We start from the raw sequence: 20,691 nt of genomic DNA, 5'->3' as shown, positions 1-20,691 counted from the left end.
ACAACTATCCACCATCACTAGTGTGTACAGTAGTGTTACTGTGACTAGTGTCATGACAACTATCCACCACATCACTAGTGTGTCCAGTTGTGTTACTGTGATCAGTGTCATGACAACTATCCACCACATCACTAGTGTGTCCAGTTGTGTTACTGTGGTCAGTGTCATGACAACTATCCACCACATCACTAGTGTGTCCAGTTGTGTTACTGTGATCAGTGTCATGACAACTTTCCACATCACTAGTGTGACCAGTTGTGTTACTGTGATCAGTGTCATGACAACTATCCACCATCACTAGTGTGTCCAGTTATGTTACTGTGATCAGTGTCATGACAACTATCCATCACATCACTAGTGTGTCCAGTTGTGTTACTGTGATCAGTGTCATGACAACTACTTACCATCGCTAGTGTGACCAGTTGTGTTACTGTGATCAGTGTCATGACAACTATCCACCATCACTAGTGTGTCCAGTTGTGTTACTGTGATCAGTGTCATGACAACTATCCATCACATCACTAGTGTGTCCAGTTGTGTTACTGTGATCAGTGTCATGACAACTATCCACCACATCACTAGTGTGTCCAGTTGTGTTACTGTGATCAGTGTCATGACAACTATCCACCACATCACTAGTGTGTCCAGTTGTGTTACTGTGATCAGTGTCATGACAACTATCCACCACATCACTAGTGTGTCCAGTTGTGTTACTGTGATCAGTGTCATGACAACTATCCACCACATCACTAGTGTGTCCAGTTGTGTTACTGTGATCAGTGTCATGACAACTATCCACCACATCACTAGTGTGTCCAGTTGTGTTACTGTGATCTGTGTCATGACAACTATCCACCACATCACTAGTGTGTCCAGTTGTGTTACTGTGATCAGTGTCATGACAACTATCCACCACACCACTAGTGTGTCCAGTTGTGTTACTGTGATCAGTGTCATGACAACTATCCACCACACCACTAGTGTGTCCAGTTGTGTTACTGTGATCAGTGTCATGACAACTATCCATCACATCACTAGTGTGTCCAGTTGTGTTACTGTGATCAGTGTCATGACAACTATCCACCACATCACTAGTGTGTCCAGTTGTGTTACTGTGATCAGTGTCATGACAACTATCCACCACATCACTAGTGTGTCCAGTTGTGTTACTGTGATCAGTGTCATGACAACTATCCACCACATCACTAGTGTGTCCAGTTGTGTTACTGTGATCAGTGTCATGACAACTATCCACCACATCACTAGTGTGTCCAGTTGTGTTACTGTGATCAGTGTCATGACAACTATCCACCATCACTAGTGTGTCCAGTTGTGTTACTGTGATCAGTGTCATGACAACTATCCACCACATCACTAGTGTGTCCAGTTGTGTTACTGTGATCAGTGTCATGACAACTATCCATCACATCACTAGTGTGTCCAGTTGTGTTACTGTGATCAGTGTCATGACAACTATCCACCACATCACTAGTGTGTACAGTTGTGTTACTGTGACTAGTGTCATGACAACTATCCACCACATCACTAGTGTGTCCAGTTGTGTTACTGTGATCAGTGTCATGACAACTATCCACCACATCACTAGTGTGTCCAGTTGTGTTACTGTGATCAGTGTCATGACAACTATCCACCATCACTAGTGTGTCCAGTTGTGTTACTGTGATCAGTGTCATGACAACTATCCTATACATCACTAGTGTGTCCAGTTGTCTTACTGTGGTCAGTGTCATGACAACTATCCACCACATCACTAGTGTGTCCAGTTGTGTTACTGTGATCAGTGTCATGACAACTATCCACCACATCACTAGTGTGTACAGTTGTGTTACTGTGACTAGTGTCATGACAACTATCCACCACATCACTAGTGTGTCCAGTTGTGTTACTGTGATCAGTGTCATGACAACTATCCACCACATCACTAGTGTGTCCAGTTGTGTTACTGTGATCAGTGTCATGACAACTATCCACCACATCACTAGTGTGTACAGTTGTGTTACTGTGACTAGTGTCATGACAACTATCCACCACATCACTAGTGTGTCCAGTTGTGTTACTGTGATCAGTGTCATGACAACTATCCACCACATCACTAGTGTGTCCAGTTGTGTTACTGTGATCAGTGTCATGACAACTATCCACCACATCACTAGTGTGTCCAGTTGTGTTACTGTGATCAGTGTCATGACAACTATCCACCACATCACTAGTGTGTCCAGTTGTGTTACTGTGATCAGTGTCATGACAACTATCCACCACATCACTAGTGTGTCCAGTTGTGTTACTGTGATCAGTGTCATGACAACTATCCACCACATCACTAGTGTGTCCAGTTGTGTTACTGTGATCTGTGTCATGACAACTATCCACCACATCACTAGTGTGTCCAGTTGTGTTACTGTGGTCAGTGTCATGACAACTATCCACCACACCACTAGTGTGTCCAGTTGTGTTACTGTGATCAGTGTCATGACAACTATCCACCACACCACTAGTGTGTCCAGTTGTGTTACTGTGATCAGTGTCATGACAACTATCCACCACATCACTAGTGTGTCCAGTTGTGTTACTGTGATCAGTGTCATGACAACTATCCACAACATCACTAGTGTGTCCAGTTGTGTTACTGTGATCAGTGTCATGACAACTATCCACCGTCACCATCAGTAAATGTTCTCAATTGGCAAAGACCCTGTATGACTTTGGTGTGTCTTATGTATCATAAGGGAGATAACCCCTACAGACATAAGATTTTATGAACATGTTTTATGAACATTCTGATGGCTTATAAAAATGTGCAAATAATAAGGAATATTTCACGCTAATCGTGTGTATATATGCAATCCATACGTGCAATGTTTTTGTTTAGGAGAATGAAGTGTAATATGAAATTAATTCATTACACAAACAATGTTGAACGAATCTGTAAGCTTCAGGATGAGGAAGATATTTGCTGAACCATCAATTTAAAATATGAACTCAAACACAATAATAACAAATCCACATTGATATTTGTAACAATTTAATCGTATTTCGTTTTGAATTGAAGTTTTTAATGTATTGCATAATTACAATTAAACATCAAATAAGGTTATTCCTATTTGAAAAAAAATACACTATGAAATACAGTTTTAAACATACATGGCATTTCATGTAAAAAAATATGTGAACATAAAGAACTCAATATGACAATTGCAGTTGATTATCTCTTTTTTCAGGCTGTGTATCGGCTGTCTTTAATTGTTTTGGAAACATGATTATGACGTAATACAATCAATAACATAAGGGGAGATTATTACGTTATTGTAGTTTAAGGTGGGACGACACTAATTATCAACAATATAAAAATATTATATGTATTCATCACCTGAATCTTAATTGGACACGTGCATATATGACCTGTGGGAACCTGGTGACAATTTTGGTACGTATTACACATGACGTCATAATTGTAATATTGGATACCGTTATCATCTGTTAAATGTGATTATTCAATGTTTCCTGATTCATACAGTTATGAGACTCATATACATGTATATTATAAAAAAAACAGCTGAATGCATCAGATATAATATACATCTGTCCCATACTTCATGGAACTTCATTTATATATGAATTTATTTAATGCCAATCGGACGGAATCTCATTCATTTTGAATATAGTCTGGTGACATTGATATAGGTCCTAGTGTATACGTTATATCGACCACAGATATCATCAAATTATGGAACAAGAAATCTTATCTATTCGGTGTAACAATGTTTTTTGTATAGCATCGTCAGTGTAAAATGTTATTTTGGCATTTTAATAGGTAGTACACAAAACAAATCAATAATTTATCTCTACTGACTTGGTAAAGTATTATTCCTTTGTGAGCCTCCTATACAATCATTTGATTTATCTGGGTGATTACTTTCTTGGTTGACATTTTTCAGTCCCCGACTCGGTTCTTACTCTACCTGTGAATGGTTAATAATAAAACTATCATTTAACACGTGTGTTTTCCTCACCCAACATGGCCAGTGTAGATTTAATGTTAAATTTATAACACTAATTGAAAAACTATTTATGAAACCCCATGGAGACTTGCCTCATGTGTAATTTGCAAATATAAGAAATGAGTTTCATATCACACGATACATTAACGATGTAAGATTTTACATGTAATTCAGCCTTCATTTAGTCATATTATACAAACGCATGGCTAATTTGATATTACAAAATGGAACATAAAATAAAAATGGTAATTATTACATGTAATAATATATATATTATAAAATACAAATCTGGTATATCTGCAAACGGAATGCACACCATGTAAAGTACGACATGGAATACATAGTTGCTATACAATGTACTTAAACACACGCATAAATTAAATCTGTTCTCGAAAGAAAATAATGAGAAACGACACATACCATATATCATATTTAACATTACATTACATCCGATTTATGTTCTTTTATGCCGCAAGTCTATTAGGAAAAACGAACCTGCTTTATCACCGCCATTTTGTCAAATAATGTTCCTTATAAATTTTAATATTTTCAATTTTCTGACTTTCACTCCAGATTGCCAGTCTTCTTCACCAAAACAGTCCTAGATAGGACAACAATGCATGTCTATATCCGTTATTCGGCATGTGTTGTTTCTATTGCTAAATACATATTCAATAACTTATACCTTATACGTATCTATGTAAACTCCTTTAAACACAATCGCTTCTCCATTAGTATCGGCTAACAACAGCATACACATTACAAAATGATGTAAATATTGAGATACATTGAAACAATATATCAATATACATGTATTATCAATACGTTTTAATGACAAGATCATCTGTATTAGGTGAAACTCAAACAGAGAACTTCATATCCATTTATACTATAGTATCATCGATACCTTTCTAACCTTGCATTGTAAAAATGATATATGTATGATTACTATCAATCTTTAATTATACTAATTACTATTCGGTTTTAATCACACTAGCTGCCACCCGAAACTGGCATTGCTACCAGCTTTCCACAGCCACCCCCCCCCCCCCCCCCCCCCCCCCCCCGGCCAGTTTTGTGGTACGATATGAACTAACTGCGGAGATAAACAAAACATTTGTTACAAAGCACGTGCTATTATCACAGCTTTTTAATTTGCGCTGTTACAATTAATATCTTGTGGAAAGCTATTTATATATATCCGTATGTACACATTAAATATGTTTTCTAATTAATAAATATAGGCCTTCGACAAACGAATGATTGACCGAACAGATCATTAACACAAACATCTGTCTGTATATGATTTGTTTGTTATTTACATGTGTCTTGAAAAATGGGGCGAGTTGTATCGAAGGTTCGACAATTCAGTTATATGGAATGTCGTTATTACTACTTGACCCATTGATTAAAACATACATACATATAACTCTGGGACAGATCTTAATATTTTTGTTTTTTTTGTTTTTGTTTTTATTTTTTACATCATCTATATGATATATTCATATGCATATACAGGGCTCATTCCCCGAACACCAACTCTGGTAAAGACAAAGGAAGGTGTTTCTATAGGAAGGTCTTTGAAGTTTGGTTATAGTCTGTTTCAATATGAAATACCAACTCAGGTAAAAAAATGAATCAGATATAGTTTTCTAAATTCAAAGCACTATCATATACAAAATTTTAATAGTAATAATGAAATGACAATATTATATAGATAAATATACATAAAATGTAATATAATATATAATAACAAATATAAACAAGAAACATCTTTAAAAAAGATAAACGGCATAGTTTTATGCTGGTGGTTATAATGTAAAACTGCTGGTGAAAAAAAATGAACGTATGCGTTTCAGCACGGTAACCAAATTATATCAGTTTGAATCATGTTTGGTGATAATAAGACTGCATTTGAATCAGGAATATGATTTTATCAATTTGTAATTTGAAAAGATATGACCGCTTATACAGCTTGCATTCAATCTTAAGTTTGTCTCGTTTTTAACTGCATATCTGCATTTTGCATTTACCGGTACATTGACCAATCACATACTTCATCTTGACCAGTAACGCCACCTTTCGCGTTATATCCAGGGCCAAAAGAGTATTATACGGCTATGCCGAAAAAAAATCCAATACAATACAAATGTACGTGTATAGCTATTCTAGGAAAAATGAAATATAAACAAAAATGGTTACTATTAACTAAACCTGAAACATATATAACTTTTAAAGAATTTTACAATAATTCTACAATAACTTAATTATCTATACAAATTTGAAAAAGTTAATCAGTATGAAAAAAATATAAAGTCTAACTAATATTGCTTTACTACTTTACGGTGAAAAAGTATAAATTTAAGATTCTGTAAGTATTTAAATATTGCTAATCAGATATATATTTACACCATCAATGAAAAATGATACCAGGCTGAATTTGCTGAAATGATATAAAAGAATGTAAATTGAATAATCGCATTAGAGTATTTTTTAAATATTTACACTAAATGTGAAAACAAGCACAAATTAAATCAATATGGCACGTTTTTACAGAAAATATGATTCAAAAGTATACAACGATACAATTGTTTTACAATTCAAGATTCAGTAAGTACATATGTATGCCAAGATGTTGATATTTCAAATATCAAAGCAAAATATGATGATTTTCCAAAGTGTGTTTCAGTTTTATACACTATTTCTGAAACAGTTTGGATCCTCTATACAAAAAATATTTGATTAGCAGCTAATAGCAAAATGATTTTCTGATCACCTAGGTGAGTTGATTTACCTGGGTTCTGATTTACCTGTGTTCTTACACAGAGAACATTTCTGTAACAGACTATAACTCCCTATCAACACATCTTAACCCCTATGTAAACACCCCACCCTAACCAGAGTTGGTGTTCGGGGAAGACCCCATATACAGTATAGCACTAAATTACTCGCATCATTCTATTACTAATAGCATGCTATGTAATTTGTATTTGAAACATCAACCTATTACCGCGACTGATGGAATGAAAACTATTTCACATACACTGTGTTGTTGTCATTGTAGATAGTTTGTTCGGGACAGGATGAATCTCAGTTGAATTCATTCAAATGGAGCTTCTGACTTGTTTTAAATACATAATTTTAATCAGATATCTTCAAGAACTCGTCTTCTAACTTGTTTATACGGTATTGAACATGAATTTTATAAATATACAAGAGGATGTGTTTTCTTTTTTTTGGAATGTTAAATGACTCTGCTAAATCTCGTAGTAATCACACTGAACATCCATCGAAATGCGCGTTCAGAGAAACATAAACTGCCACATGTATGGATCTTTCCAAACATCTCAGACCTCAAGTTAATGTTTTCCGTTAGCATGATGCCCTCCGGTCGCCCATTGAGCTATCTCGATCATTCAACATTGTAACAGTGTATTCAAGATACTGTACAGATTTATCAATGTAAAGTGTTAGATATGCTATATGCTACTGTCTGTGTTACTTCCGTAAATATTGAACTATTACAGTCTATGCAAAAAATGTGTAATCCAGAAATCACACAAGCTTGACGCACCTTTACAATAGTGCTTCTACTTACAAATAATGTGTTTTAGACAACAACCACGGAAAACATACTTATCAAGTACACTTACTGAGAAGATTTCACACAACAGGAACCCAAATTAAACCGAACAATTAAAATTTGATAACAAGAAGCTTGTCTATTCTTTTAATTCTAAGAAAACAGGTGCATTATATACATTGTATTTATCAACTCTTGACAAAATCAGGAGTGCCATTCATTTATGACCCAGTTAAATATTCATCTTTTTTACACAATGAAAAAGGGACCAATTATTTATTGACAATGAACTATTTCATTCCGGTCTATTAAAAAATCGTTCGAAAACATAATACAGACCTCTTCAACCGACATTTTTAGATTAGGCAAGCAACTTGTATTCACCCAACATCAATGTTCACTTTGACAAGTATTTTCTATCAACATGTCACGAGGCATCTTGTATGTTAACATTGTCAATTTCTCTTAAATAATATTAACAGACAACTTGTATTTACACAATGTCAATTTCCATATTAAAATATATCTCTCTACAACATGTTAAAAAAACATCTTGTCTATATACAACATCAATTTTCAATTTAAACATATTTCTCTCTAAACATGTGAAAAGGCATCTTGTATGTAGGTAGTCAATTTTTAGTATAAACAGTATTTCACTATAAACAAATTAAAAACATCTTGTATGTACACAAAATCAATTTAAGTTTAAAAATTAATTCTCCAAAATCATGTTAACAGGCAACTTGTATTTACACAGTCAATTTTTAGATTAAAAATTATTTCTCCAAAATCATGTTAACAAGCAACTTGTATATATTTACACAAATTCCATTTTTAGATTAAAGAGTATGTTTCTAAAACATGTTAAAAAGCATCTTGTATTTACACAAAGTCATTTTTCGAATTAAAAAGTATATGTCTTTACACAAGTTAAAAATATGTTTTAATGTACATAAAGTCGTGCTTATATATTTTAATAGATTTTCAAAAGTCCTCATAATATGATATATGAATGAGACATGAAATGGTATTTTCAATCAGGAAAGAGCAGTACACAGTCAATATGTCTTCACGTGAATTTCACGTGAAAAGCGGTAAAAAAGTGAATTTCACGTGAAATTTTTGTCCATTTGATTTTTATATGCTGTTTTTTTCACGTGAAATTCACATGAAATTCACGTGAAGAAACATTGGCTGTGTATAAGTGAACTGACATGCAGTTACAACATATACATGTACTGCTACTTCTGATATGTATTAAATGCATTTACACAATTTATTCCCAAACTCATGAAACTCTAGAATACGTTTTGCTTGGATCATTATCTAACTCTGATAATAAGTCATTTAACATATGAAAACGTGCAAACATGAAACGAAATCACGACAAAGTTTGTTAAGAAAGAGTTCAGTGTTGCATCTAAGAACTATCGTGTTTGGCTTTTTAAGCACAATCAATTGTCCAGGGATTGTATCTTTGTAAGCTGTAGGGATTAACTTTGTCATTATGAACCAACTGTAGAATTTCACAATGTGATGATATATGACAGTATGTTACACTGGATACATGTTAATGTATTGACGTTTTATGAAAACCTAAATCATCAAAGTGTCATTTGCACATTCCCTAACCTTTTTTGTCATTTTTGCGTCTATCTACACTCTGCAACTATACTATTTAGTTTTTGTTAAATCATGTATTCAGTATTTTGCTTTGTCCGATACACGTAGTTGCTTAACATTGGCATTCGACCAGTTTGTATGCTATACTATCAGCGGTAGATTAGAATAAACCGTCACTCTCGTGGGATATAGAAATACTTGGACCTCGATCCGAGGAGGGACATTTAAACTTAACAGAAGTATTGTTTCCCTTCGTTCCTGTCCTAATACACTACAGGCTGTAATAGTAATTCAAATACATCACAACATCACAGAAGACGCATAGAAGTCTCAAGACCCGGATGACGCTTTTGAATTTCGATATAGTTACAGCATGACGTCATCATTTTTGGGAGTCGTAACGTTGTCAGAATAAGACGCCTGTGAGCTTGTGGCTCGTCTATCTTTACAAGAGCTGGAATGAACAGGTGAAGTTTTGAGGAAATGTAATACCTCCTCAATATATGTATCATGTAGTGCATTGCATTAATTACTCATCATAGCTGTTGCCTTCACCATTTTCTGCTTTCTTGATAGAGTACTGGTTTTCAATTTTTGCTTTGCACTTGCACATCCTGTGACTTTCTACACTCAACATCTCTACTTTCTCTCCACAATTCGGACAAGTAGATTTCTTCACTAGTTTCACGTTGTATGCCTCCAGCCCAGTTCGAGCTGTAAACGCGAGGATAAATTCCACGCTAGATCCTGCATATTTCATTCCCACGAGTTTTTCTGCCGTCTTAAATGGGCAGTAAGTGACTTTAACCGGGACATGTAGATTACCCTGGATAGTCATATTGATGTAGCCCTTTTCTCTGTATTTATTTTCTGGCTTGATTGTTCCTTTGAATATAGTAAGCGTGAAGCTTGCTGCCTCGTCTGATATCACTTTTCCACTTCTTTTACTTTTGAAAGTGTCTCCTCGTTGGAGACACCTAACTCCTTTTTCCTTTCCTAGCCATTCTCTTGGTTTCGATGGATCGGATACAACTTTACCTATTTGTTTTCTGTCAATATGGTCATGTTTAAACTCCATCGCTTCTTTCAGAATTCTTTCTTCACATGAATACCCTAGACTGATCGCTAAGGTAAACAATACAACAAAGAGGTAGAATTTGGAGTATGGACTGTTCACACACTTGTTCCAGAGACGTATTGTAATCAGGACGTCTTCCAATGGATAATATTTCTTTTGCTGTGGATGTCGAATAGCATAGATCCAATCAATGAATATGAAGTCAACATCCATATTGGAATATGTTTTTCTGTCTCGCTTTACATCCTCGATATTTTGTTCTATCAGTGAAACAATCAGTTTTATATCTCTCTCGTCTTTTATGTCATTGACTGTTCCAATGTGATCTTTTGCCCCATACTTTAGTTTAATGCCGGCGATTTTCGCACATCTGCTTTCGAATGAATCAGGGATATTGACTGTATCGATGTATGTGGGTGGAACCATTCCTTTAAAGAGGGTTTGGTACCATGTCAACCTTCGGTAGAATTCGTCGTCAATGTTGGCCTGATCAACGACGTTAAAACACTTTATGAAGAGATGCTGGATATTTGATACGCTTTCCTGAACAAATGAAAACAACGAACTGTTTCTCGACTTTTCCCTGAGGTCATCAATCGTGCAAAATTGGTAATGTTTTTTAAGGAACTCGCATACGCACAAACGTACATTGATCTCGCCACTACACCCATATGATTCTCGACTACCTGCAACACCAAACCGCCGACAATTTGAAAATGATTCACAAGCAGAATTTGCTAATTTAAGTATATTCTTAGCTTCCTCCTGGAATTCCATTTCTGCAAGCTTTCGTAGACGACATTTTGATATTTCTGTCTGAACCCGTTGCATATAGAACATTCCGTACATGTGTAACACGTAGCTCAGCACAACATCAGGGTCATCATTATCAGAATCAGTTCTACTTTCACCTTCTTCACAACCATTAATCGCCTTCTGAAAAAAATATTCAGTTTTTTCGTGTTGTGTTGGGCGAAGCAATGAATATGCCCTTCCAAGATGTGCCCATAAACTTGGAACACCAGGAAACGACTCTGCGAGTTTTTGTAAAACTTCAAGACGTTCAGTAAATGGTTGTTCGCAAGGAATGCTTTCTATCAGCCGTGAAAACCTTCTTTTTCTTTGCTGATTATCATTTGAGCCACCTTCACGATAAATGAACGTTTGTATTATTATATCCAGTACCCTTTTCGACATACAACCCACTTCGTCTTGCCGAGTTTTCAGATCTTTTATAAAGTCCAGGACAAACGGTTGGAGACGGTCTTTTGCCGGCTTGCTCAAGTCAATGCCCGTTCCACTGCTAGGTGATCTTGATAAAAGTTGATTAAGAATTTCTTTTGCTATTAGAAAATGACATATTCTAATGCTGTGTTGGTGATATTCCGGTCCTACGGGCACTGTAAATTCACTGATGCTAGTCGGAAATTTGTCATATGTGAACTTGAAATCTTTTGATTTTTCAAGCATAGTTTCAAACATTTGACATGGCATGATTCCCTGACCGAAAAACTGAACCAATGAGAGATATCCAAGAACTTTTTGCGATTGGCTAATCTTTCTGTTACGTTTGTCAATTTTCAAGTACTCCGCTACATAAGTTGGCAGTCCTTTGAATTCCTGCAGGTGAATGACCAGTCCGAATTCTATAAGGTGATGATTCACCCCTTTGATAACTTCATCAACAAGCTTTTGTATCTGATCTTTCTTCCTCACATCATCATGACAACATCGGATAAATGTGGGTCCCATACGCCAGGCTTCATCAGAGGACAAATGTCCTTTAAGAAAATACTCGTTTTCCTTAAGATCTTGCTTGATGTCCGAAGTACGCTTTAGATTAATTAAGATGACTGGCACATCATTCAGTTGTTGTTGTATCTGATCAAAGTTGTCCTCATCTCCTTCGTCGAATAATACGACAATGGGACTATGGGTCTTTTTGTAGAGGGCAGTTATGTTCTCTGCAATTTCATGGGGCTTGGCAACTGAGTCTGGTCTTATCTGAACACACGGGGTGATTGTATGTAATTCCCATAGAATACCCTGACCAAGGGTTGTACCCCCTGCCCCAGGGGCATGGAATACCTTGACAACTCCCGATTTCAATTCGTCGACAAAATTTCCTCTGATATCTTTCAAAATTGCTGAAAGAAGATGTCGCGATACATAAAAATGCTTTGGAGTGTTCATATAGTAAGATTGCCAGCTCAAAGTACCACCCTTAAAGAATAGTCTTTCTTCCTCCTCTGAAGCAGAAAGATCAGAGCCGCTGTTTGGATATGGGTTGTCAAGATACAGAACGTCCATACATTCTCGCAGCGATGCTGCTAATGTATCGTTTATTTGGGTGTTATTGCTACCGTCATCGGTCGGCAATTTGTATTTAAATTCCTTCGGTTGCGGTTGTATGGCCAGATTTGTGGACAGATCGTGCAGAACATGCTCCAGTTTTTCTTCTAAGGAATAATCCGGCGAAATCATGTCAATTAGTGTTGTTTGTTCTGCTGTTGGATTACCAACTAGTACAACCTGGGGAGCAGGCGAAATGGATTCATTTAATACAGAAATGATCTTTTGAAACTTCATTCCAGTAGCGTTATCCTCTGGCCAAAACGCAACTACAGTCAAGATATTTAAAGTATCAAGCATGTAGTTGATATGTTTAACATGTTCCTCAAATTTAGATTTTATATGCGGATACCACGTTTTGAATTTATCTGGTGTGTTACTTTCTGGTTGGTTTTTCAACCCTGAAATAAAACACCACTGAGTGCAAGACATTTCTTTATTCGGGGGATCGCTCCAAGTACAAGAGTATACAGGCAAACCGGTATTTTTCACTAAGACATCTTCGAGTCTGAGAAACAATCCGTCTTCGCGGCTATTTATGTCGAAATCAAAGACATAAAGCCATTGGATATTCGCAAGGGCATCCACGTGTTTGTTCAAATCTGTTTTGGAAATCAAAAGCAAATTACTCCCTCCACGAAAATAATCTACATATTTTAAGAAGTCTTCGAACTGTGAACATTTGTTTGGGATGTACCCTTTATCCCTTTTATGATCATACACAGGGCGAGCCAATGGTGATGTATCTGTTGTACATGATTTCGTTTCAGGTTGAACAGATTTTACTTTACTAGTAACAGACTTACTATGCACTGTTGATTTCGAACTTTCTTTAGTTTCCTGAGTTTGGGAAGTAATTTGTGGTGTGCGCATGTTTACAAAACGTTGATTGCCAATAGTTGTTACAACAAAGTAATCGGTGGCCTTTTCAAAGAACCCTAACATTTGAATTCCATATTCGCTTTTAAAACTCTTACGATATCTCTTGTGAAAACATGATTCAAGGGTTTGTAGGTTCATTGTATTCCTTGTGGCGTGTCCTCCAACTGCCCCGTGCTCTTTCATAATATCGTGAAGTTTTTGTCTGATATTCTCGTCATCTAAACCACATACAAATACAAAACAATCTTACTGGTGTAAACTGTGGTCAACCTTGTTTACTATAATTTTGAAAATACCATATTGTTTATCAAATATTTTAATCGAAATAATAAATAAATGTATATACTTTGAATATTGACAAACAACTTTTTTGACCTTACCGAAATATTACTGTTACATTAATGAGATATTTCCTCCTCTTTTTCATTTTTCTTTAAAATAATTTGCTTATGTATTTACGTTGATAGCATCGATGTAGTAAACGAAATAATCAGTTATATTATCCTTATATGTTTACAATTGTTTCTTGTTACATTATTTATATTCCCCTCCATAACGAGCTAAAGGAACATTTGTATGTCGATATCCTCTACAAATCTGGTATGAAATATTGCATACATTGTAACTATCTAGGATACTTCCTTAATTTCCACATGTGATAGCATGGTGAAGAGTACATGTATAATCTGTATTATTATTATTATACATACGTATATTGATACACGATAGTTTACCTGCAGATGACGATTGTTCAGCCTGTATGGACATAGTAGCGTTGTCTCCAATAATCACGTTTCCTCCTTGAATATAAATGTTCTGCTCTATAGTGTCTGTTGGGAGGGAAAATAAACAATAAAAAAGAGTTTAAATAATATACTTGTATCTTTCATGAATGCATGTTGAGATGTCAAATTTTAATTCAATACATGTATCCCGCATTCTGTTGATGTTTTAACGATCATCACATCCGACATTATTTTGATTTAATTTGGTTTATCTTTATTGTAAATTCTAATTCATGAATGTCGTTATTTGCAATTTCACATTACTCAGTAACATGCAATTGTTCAATATGTCTTCAATGATATTTTTTTGCTTCTTCAATAATTTTAGTTAAAAATATATTATTGTTAATTACGTTTGCTTACCCGATAACAATGTACATACTGTATGGTATATAGCTGCAAACTATTTAAAATCAATATGTGTTTAACACTGCATTAGTCATATGAACATTACCAGGAATGATATAAAAATGATGTTTATCCAAAACTTTGAAAATAAGGAAGAGATTCAAAGCAAAATGGGAACTACAGGTAAGGCGTAACAATTGTACCTACACCTCAAATACCCGCATTGCATCATCATAAAAGACGACTAAATCTTTGATCTAACCATTGCTCTTTTTCCTAATGTCGCCCGTGATACGTCCTCACTTTTCGCCAGTGGTTAAGCGTTTGCCTTTATGGAGAAGACTTTAGATCCTGTCCCCTGGCTAAGACATACCAGTTGATATAAAAATACTACCCCCGCTAAACATTCAGCATTTAGGAATTTGGACGACTGATTCCGTCAGTCAAATGTGACCAGGTGAGGTGTTTCGCTGGATACCTTAGAAAGTAGTGAGGACGAAGTAGAAGAATATAAAAAAGATCTAAACTGAAATAGACGGTAGATGCTGATGTACTATTATGGTTTTTAGATTTGTTGAAGTTGTTAGGGGAAAGGAAAACGTTATGATGCTATGTTATTTAGAATCATAAGATAGATATCAGGACAGGCTGAAATGCCCTGGAAAGAGGTGGTTCCATTATATTAGTGGGATAGGGAGGGTACGAGCTCTTGCTATGTTGTTATCAGGGCACGGACCACGCAGAATGTGGATTAACGTGCTTGATTTATAACTGGATGTCTTGTTAACAAATGCCATGTTACTTATTTTAGGCCATCCCCGGGGTTATGGACCCGCTGTATGAGGTTGTATATGTTATCGAAGCTGGGCACCATTGAGAGACCTACGACCTGACGTCTTAGTCTACACTAACAACCGCATATCTCCCCAGAAATAATGATTAAAATCGGAGAAAAAATGATAAAAGTCGGGAAAATAATGATTAAAATCGGAGAAATAATGATTGAAATTAGAGAAATAATTATTAAAGTCGCAGAAATAATGATTAAAATCGGAGAAATAATAATTAAAATAGGAAAAATAATGATTAAAATCGGAGAAATAATGATTAAAGTAGGTAAAATAATTATTTAAATCGGAGAAATAATTATTAAAATCGGAGAAAATAACTATTAAAATCGGAGAAATAATTATTAAAGTCGCAGAAATAATAATTAAAATTGGAGAAAAAATGATAAAAGTCGGGGAAATAATGATTATAATTGGAGAAATAATGACTGAATTTAGAGAAATAATTATCAAATTCGCAGAAATAATTACTCAAGTCTGAGAAATCATTATTAAAGTCGGAGAAATATTTATTTAAGTGGGAGAAATAATGATTAAAATTGGAGAATTAATGATACCGTATTCTTACCGTGATCTTCTTTTCCCTTTGTACTTCTTTTCTTCTTTTTTGCTGCTTTTGTTTCCGTTTTGTCTAAAAGTATGGACAGGGTTGCATTTAAAATAACTATATAATTAAACAAGGTGTTTGAATCGGTCAATTAGCGAATCACATACTACCTATTATCAAGACTTAACATTTTACATAGTTTCCTAATCATAACCATGGTGTGTTGTTAGTATGGATCAAATACTTCTCTCAATCAACTTAATAAGTATGCCATCCTTTTAATAGTATAGTATAATATAATTAATAATATATAAAACGGAAAGTTTTTTTTTTAAGAAATATGACAAGGATTGTACTATAGTAATACAGGTCAACCACACATACAGTATTTAGAGGATTATCACCCCTTGGCTGTGAGCGATCAGCTATTTACTGATTTTATTTGCGTGCCGTTTTTGTTTTTAGAAGTTATCAGATAACATCCGGCTTACTCAGAACTACAACCAATGATATATAACCACATCATGGCACATTGGTCCGTTATATGCCAACGGCTAGACTCGTAGGTACGTCTTAAATACATCATCGGTGTGTGATTATATCTTCAGATAGATATTTTAACTGTTAGTTATGTATATTATATATCTATTGCTTGTTAACCTCAGAATTTGTATCTGTGTTGATTTACTGATTTAAACCCTAGTAGGTACGTTTTAAATACATCTTCGGTGTTTGATTTTATCTTCAGATAGATATTGTAACTGTTAGTTATGTATATTATATATCTATTGCTTGTTAACCTCAGAATTTGTATCTGAGTTTATTTACTGATTTAAACCCTCGTAGGTACGGTTTAAATACATCATCGGTGTTTGATTATATCTTCAGATAGACATTTTAACTGTTAGTTATGTATATTATATATCTATTGCTTTTTAATCTCAGAATTTGTATCTGAGTTTATTTACTGATTTAAACCCTAGTAGGTACGTTGTAAATACAGCATCAGTGTGTGATTGTATGTTCAGATTGACATTTTAACTATTGGTTGTCGACCTCAGTAATTGTATCTGTGTTTATTTACAGATGACTCTGGTCATTGTCACGTGGTGCTAAAATTAGCACACGATAAAACGTCAGACAAATAAAACTGGTTCTAATATCTGCATAACAAATGATATAAAACGTTAACAGAATATTGTTCCACCCCAGTGCCCCTCAGTGATACTAGATATCATTTGTCTTGTCAACCAGAAACAAATACGGAAAATTAAACTTTGCCTAAACACCTGTATACCTGATTAGTCTTTCTGGTTACATAATAACAACTACACTCTCTTAAGAACTCTACACACTTATCTCCTGACATTACTCAAATTATCCAAGTGAAATGTATACTTGTGTCCTTGTTTCTTGGAGTGTAGAATAATTCGAGATCGATCGTATGAAATATTTAGGATTAGTACCTACCTTCATATTGGAGGTTTTCATTTATAAGGTCGAGGTCTTGCAACTCCTCCAGAAAATCTTCCCAAATATCGTCAGAATATTTTTCGGGGTCTTCTAAAAATGCAATGATGTAATGATTTATAATATAGCTATGCTCCACTTTCTTAAACTGTTCTCAACGTAACGAATCATCAAAGCGTTACGTCAAAAGAGCGTTGTCATGTCTTATTTCCGTACGGAAGACGAATATATTATATTATACAGTTGTTTCATACAACAGTATGGCGTTGATTAAGAGTTCATGGGGTTTCCCTGCAGCGCGGGGTAATACATTTACGCTTGACTGTTGAAATTTTATACTAGCGGAAATGGCAAAAACAAGTTCTGTTTTTTTTCTAATATAACGTTTAGACCCCGCTCAACGCTGCATGCTTTCAACATATGTTTCAAGAAAGGTGCATCCGTGGCACTCTTGCTCTATATGTGCTGGTAAATCATTACAAATCGAACACTTGAACAACATAGATCAGTTACAACAAGAAGTTTGATAAATTAAACACTTCGCAGCAATTTTGATAATGCGTATTTCTTGGCCTTCATGAAAAGGCCATACTATGTCTCTTTTTTAACTCTAGATAAATCACTCAAACTAATAGTGTGTGGCAGGGTTTAAATGCTGCAAGCTCATTTTTTGCTGAACAACTTTGTAGTGCTCGATACAATAAAAATAATGTAAATTATATACAATTTATGCAAATAAATAAAGTTATGTTGTACATCGTAGTATTATGCATGTTTGTAAAGTAGCCAAATTGATGGAGTAAATACTTATATAACACGGCTGAAGTAAATCGAGTTCTCCCACAAAAACCCCATAATCGATGACGGTAATATATCACTATGGAGGGGAACCAAGTACACCCACACATGATCCGACATCCAATCAGACAGTCGGATTCATGCCACGTGATCATTTCTGATATTTACTTTCAAAAGACTGGTGCTCGGAATTTCGTTGTCCCACCATCCCACTCTTCGTTTAAAAGATTTACTTCATCTCCGGCGTAGTTTGCGCTCCACCTTTTTGGCTATATAATAGGCGTATTTTGTGCTTATGTTGTATATATATATAAATATACTGTGTATGTTGTTGGTGTATTTTGTGCTCCACATTTTTGCTATATTAAATCAAGATATTGTTTATGTTGTATATAATATGAAGATACTGTTTATGTTGTAAATATGTTTAGGCAGCATGGCTGACATTGTTGTTACCATGCCTGCCATGTTATTCGTCATTTAATAAAATGACATTTACTGGAAACAGTTCTTCTCTGTTGTTCTTGATATACTTACGACACATTAAATGTAGCCAAAAACATAGATAAGCCGTGACTTTGTTATCGTGATAAAGACATAAATATATATACAGTCTATATATTAATTAAATGTATAAGATATTAAACTAAAATGATGAGTTGTTTCTTTTAATTTTCTTAAATCTACTGGTGTATATATAGATTTACTGGAACTATATCATCTTAGCAACCACTGTAGCTACTAACGTACGATACTTCAACGATTTGACTGAAGTAAATATAAGAATTGTGCCTCATTTTGACTGCATATACGGACGTATGCTCGCAGCAGGCAACGAACCTATTGTATGGAGCGTATATACACTCAAATGAGGTACAATTCTTTAATGGAAGATATTTTTTTAAGTATCACCATCAAAATCACGAGTTAAAAAGTTAAACAAATATAAATAAAAAATATCTTTTATCTGATATAGGAATGTAAAAAGTACATACCATTCTCGAAGTGTCTATCCATCAGGTCTTGTCGTTCAACTTTCTTCAAAGCTGTAAAGACGACATATTGATGGTTGAGCGTGTGGCGGCCTATGGTATTGAGCCATTTCCCCATTAATATATTATACTGTTGACGGTTGTGGTCGGCATCTTCATGGTGTGGTATTTGCGTATCTTTGAATCCTATTTCCAATGCAAACTTTGGGAAATCTTCCCCCAATTCTTCAGGCAGATTATAAATCCATTTGTTAGATTTTGAGCCTTAAAGAGAAAATATACACGTATATTCACGTCATCGTTTTCTAATAATAAGTAAATAATGGATTTTTAAAAATCTAAAACCATTAGCACTTTTAATTGTATTTTAATTAGAAATACATATATAAGCGTTGTACATGGATATAGTTTGAAATGATGTTGCAGCCCAGGCATTATCATCATTAAACCCTAAACATCACTGACGTTTCCAAGGAGACCATAAAAGCTGCATGATACAGTCACATTCATTTTTGTATTGAAAAGTGTTTTTTCCGTGTCTTTAGAAAAAAGAAAAAAAAATCTTTGTTAATGCAACTTATCATGATTTAGAATAGTTGTACAATCGAAGAATTGGACGCTATTAGATGTTGGCTGGGAAAAAATGAAATAACATTACAGTTCCATTGTTTGACGACTTACCGCCATTACCGCTGGATGTATCGTGAAATGTCCCGCCGCATGCCATGTCCCGGCCTGCTACTTAAAGTCTATAAACAATAAAGATGGTGGAGTTTAAACATAAATCATTTCAGAAACTTGAACTTGTCTTTTTGCAATCACTATCAGTCTAAGATAGTACATATTTGATTATCAGTGTATTAAGACGTCCTCTTATTGACCAACTATATTCATTCATCATGTTATGCATTTAATTAAGATCTTCACAAAAACACTAAAGTTTTTTTTTGCTGCAACTTAGCTAACATCATTAAACTGACTCCAAGTTATGGCAGCTACAATTTGAAAGTAATATTTATTGACAAAGAAAGTCAATAGGATTAGACATCACGCATGTTCGCCTGTTGTCAGTATAATGTGACCGGATGGGGTGTGCTGCTGGGTGTCTTCGGCAGTATGCTTAAGTGAGGTAGCTCTTCACAGTCGACATCAAACATACACAAAACACACATACGCACTCGCCACACACATGCATGTCGCACGCACGGGAGGCCGTCCTTAAATGACCTTAGCTTTTAATATGACGTTAAACGAAAATAAACCAAACCAAACCATCAAGCATAGACTATCTAGTATTCTCCCTCGTAATAACAGATGGTAAGAAATACAGACAATTATGAAGTATATGTACACATTTATATGA

General features: G+C 34.9%; 1 protein-coding gene across 1 annotated transcript; it reads right to left on the bottom strand.

Annotated features, from left to right (window-relative positions):
• Positions 1 to 8,735: 8,735 nt before the first annotated feature.
• On the bottom strand, positions 8,736 to 20,055 carry LOC117315333. The gene is made up of 6 exons (XM_033869482.1): positions 20,010 to 20,055; positions 19,332 to 19,592; positions 17,539 to 17,631; positions 16,090 to 16,152; positions 14,275 to 14,370; positions 8,736 to 13,758 (listed from the first exon to the last, which is right to left on the bottom strand). Exons 1-6 carry the CDS (start codon positions 20,053 to 20,055, stop codon positions 9,758 to 9,760), a joined length of 4,560 nt encoding a protein of 1,519 aa, XP_033725373.1. The 3' UTR covers positions 8,736 to 9,757.
• Between the last annotated feature and the right edge of the window lie 636 nt (positions 20,056 to 20,691).

This window comes from Pecten maximus, chromosome 17 (assembly GCF_902652985.1).
Source record: "Pecten maximus chromosome 17, xPecMax1.1, whole genome shotgun sequence".
Lineage (NCBI taxonomy): Eukaryota > Metazoa > Mollusca > Bivalvia > Pectinida > Pectinidae > Pecten > Pecten maximus.
This window is presented reverse-complemented; position numbering and strand designations above follow the sequence as displayed.

Coding starts and splice junctions, on each gene's coding strand:
- LOC117315333 (XM_033869482.1), bottom strand. CDS start 20,055: ATGGCATGCGGCGGGACATTTCACGATACATCCAGCGGTAATGGCG. Junction 17,632..19,331: donor GGATAGACACTTCGAGAATG/GTATGTACTTTT, acceptor TTGCATTTTTAG/AAGACCCCGAAAAATATTCT. Junction 13,759..14,274: donor TGAACAATCGTCATCTGCAG/GTAAACTATCGT, acceptor TATGTGGTTTAG/ATGACGAGAATATCAGACAA.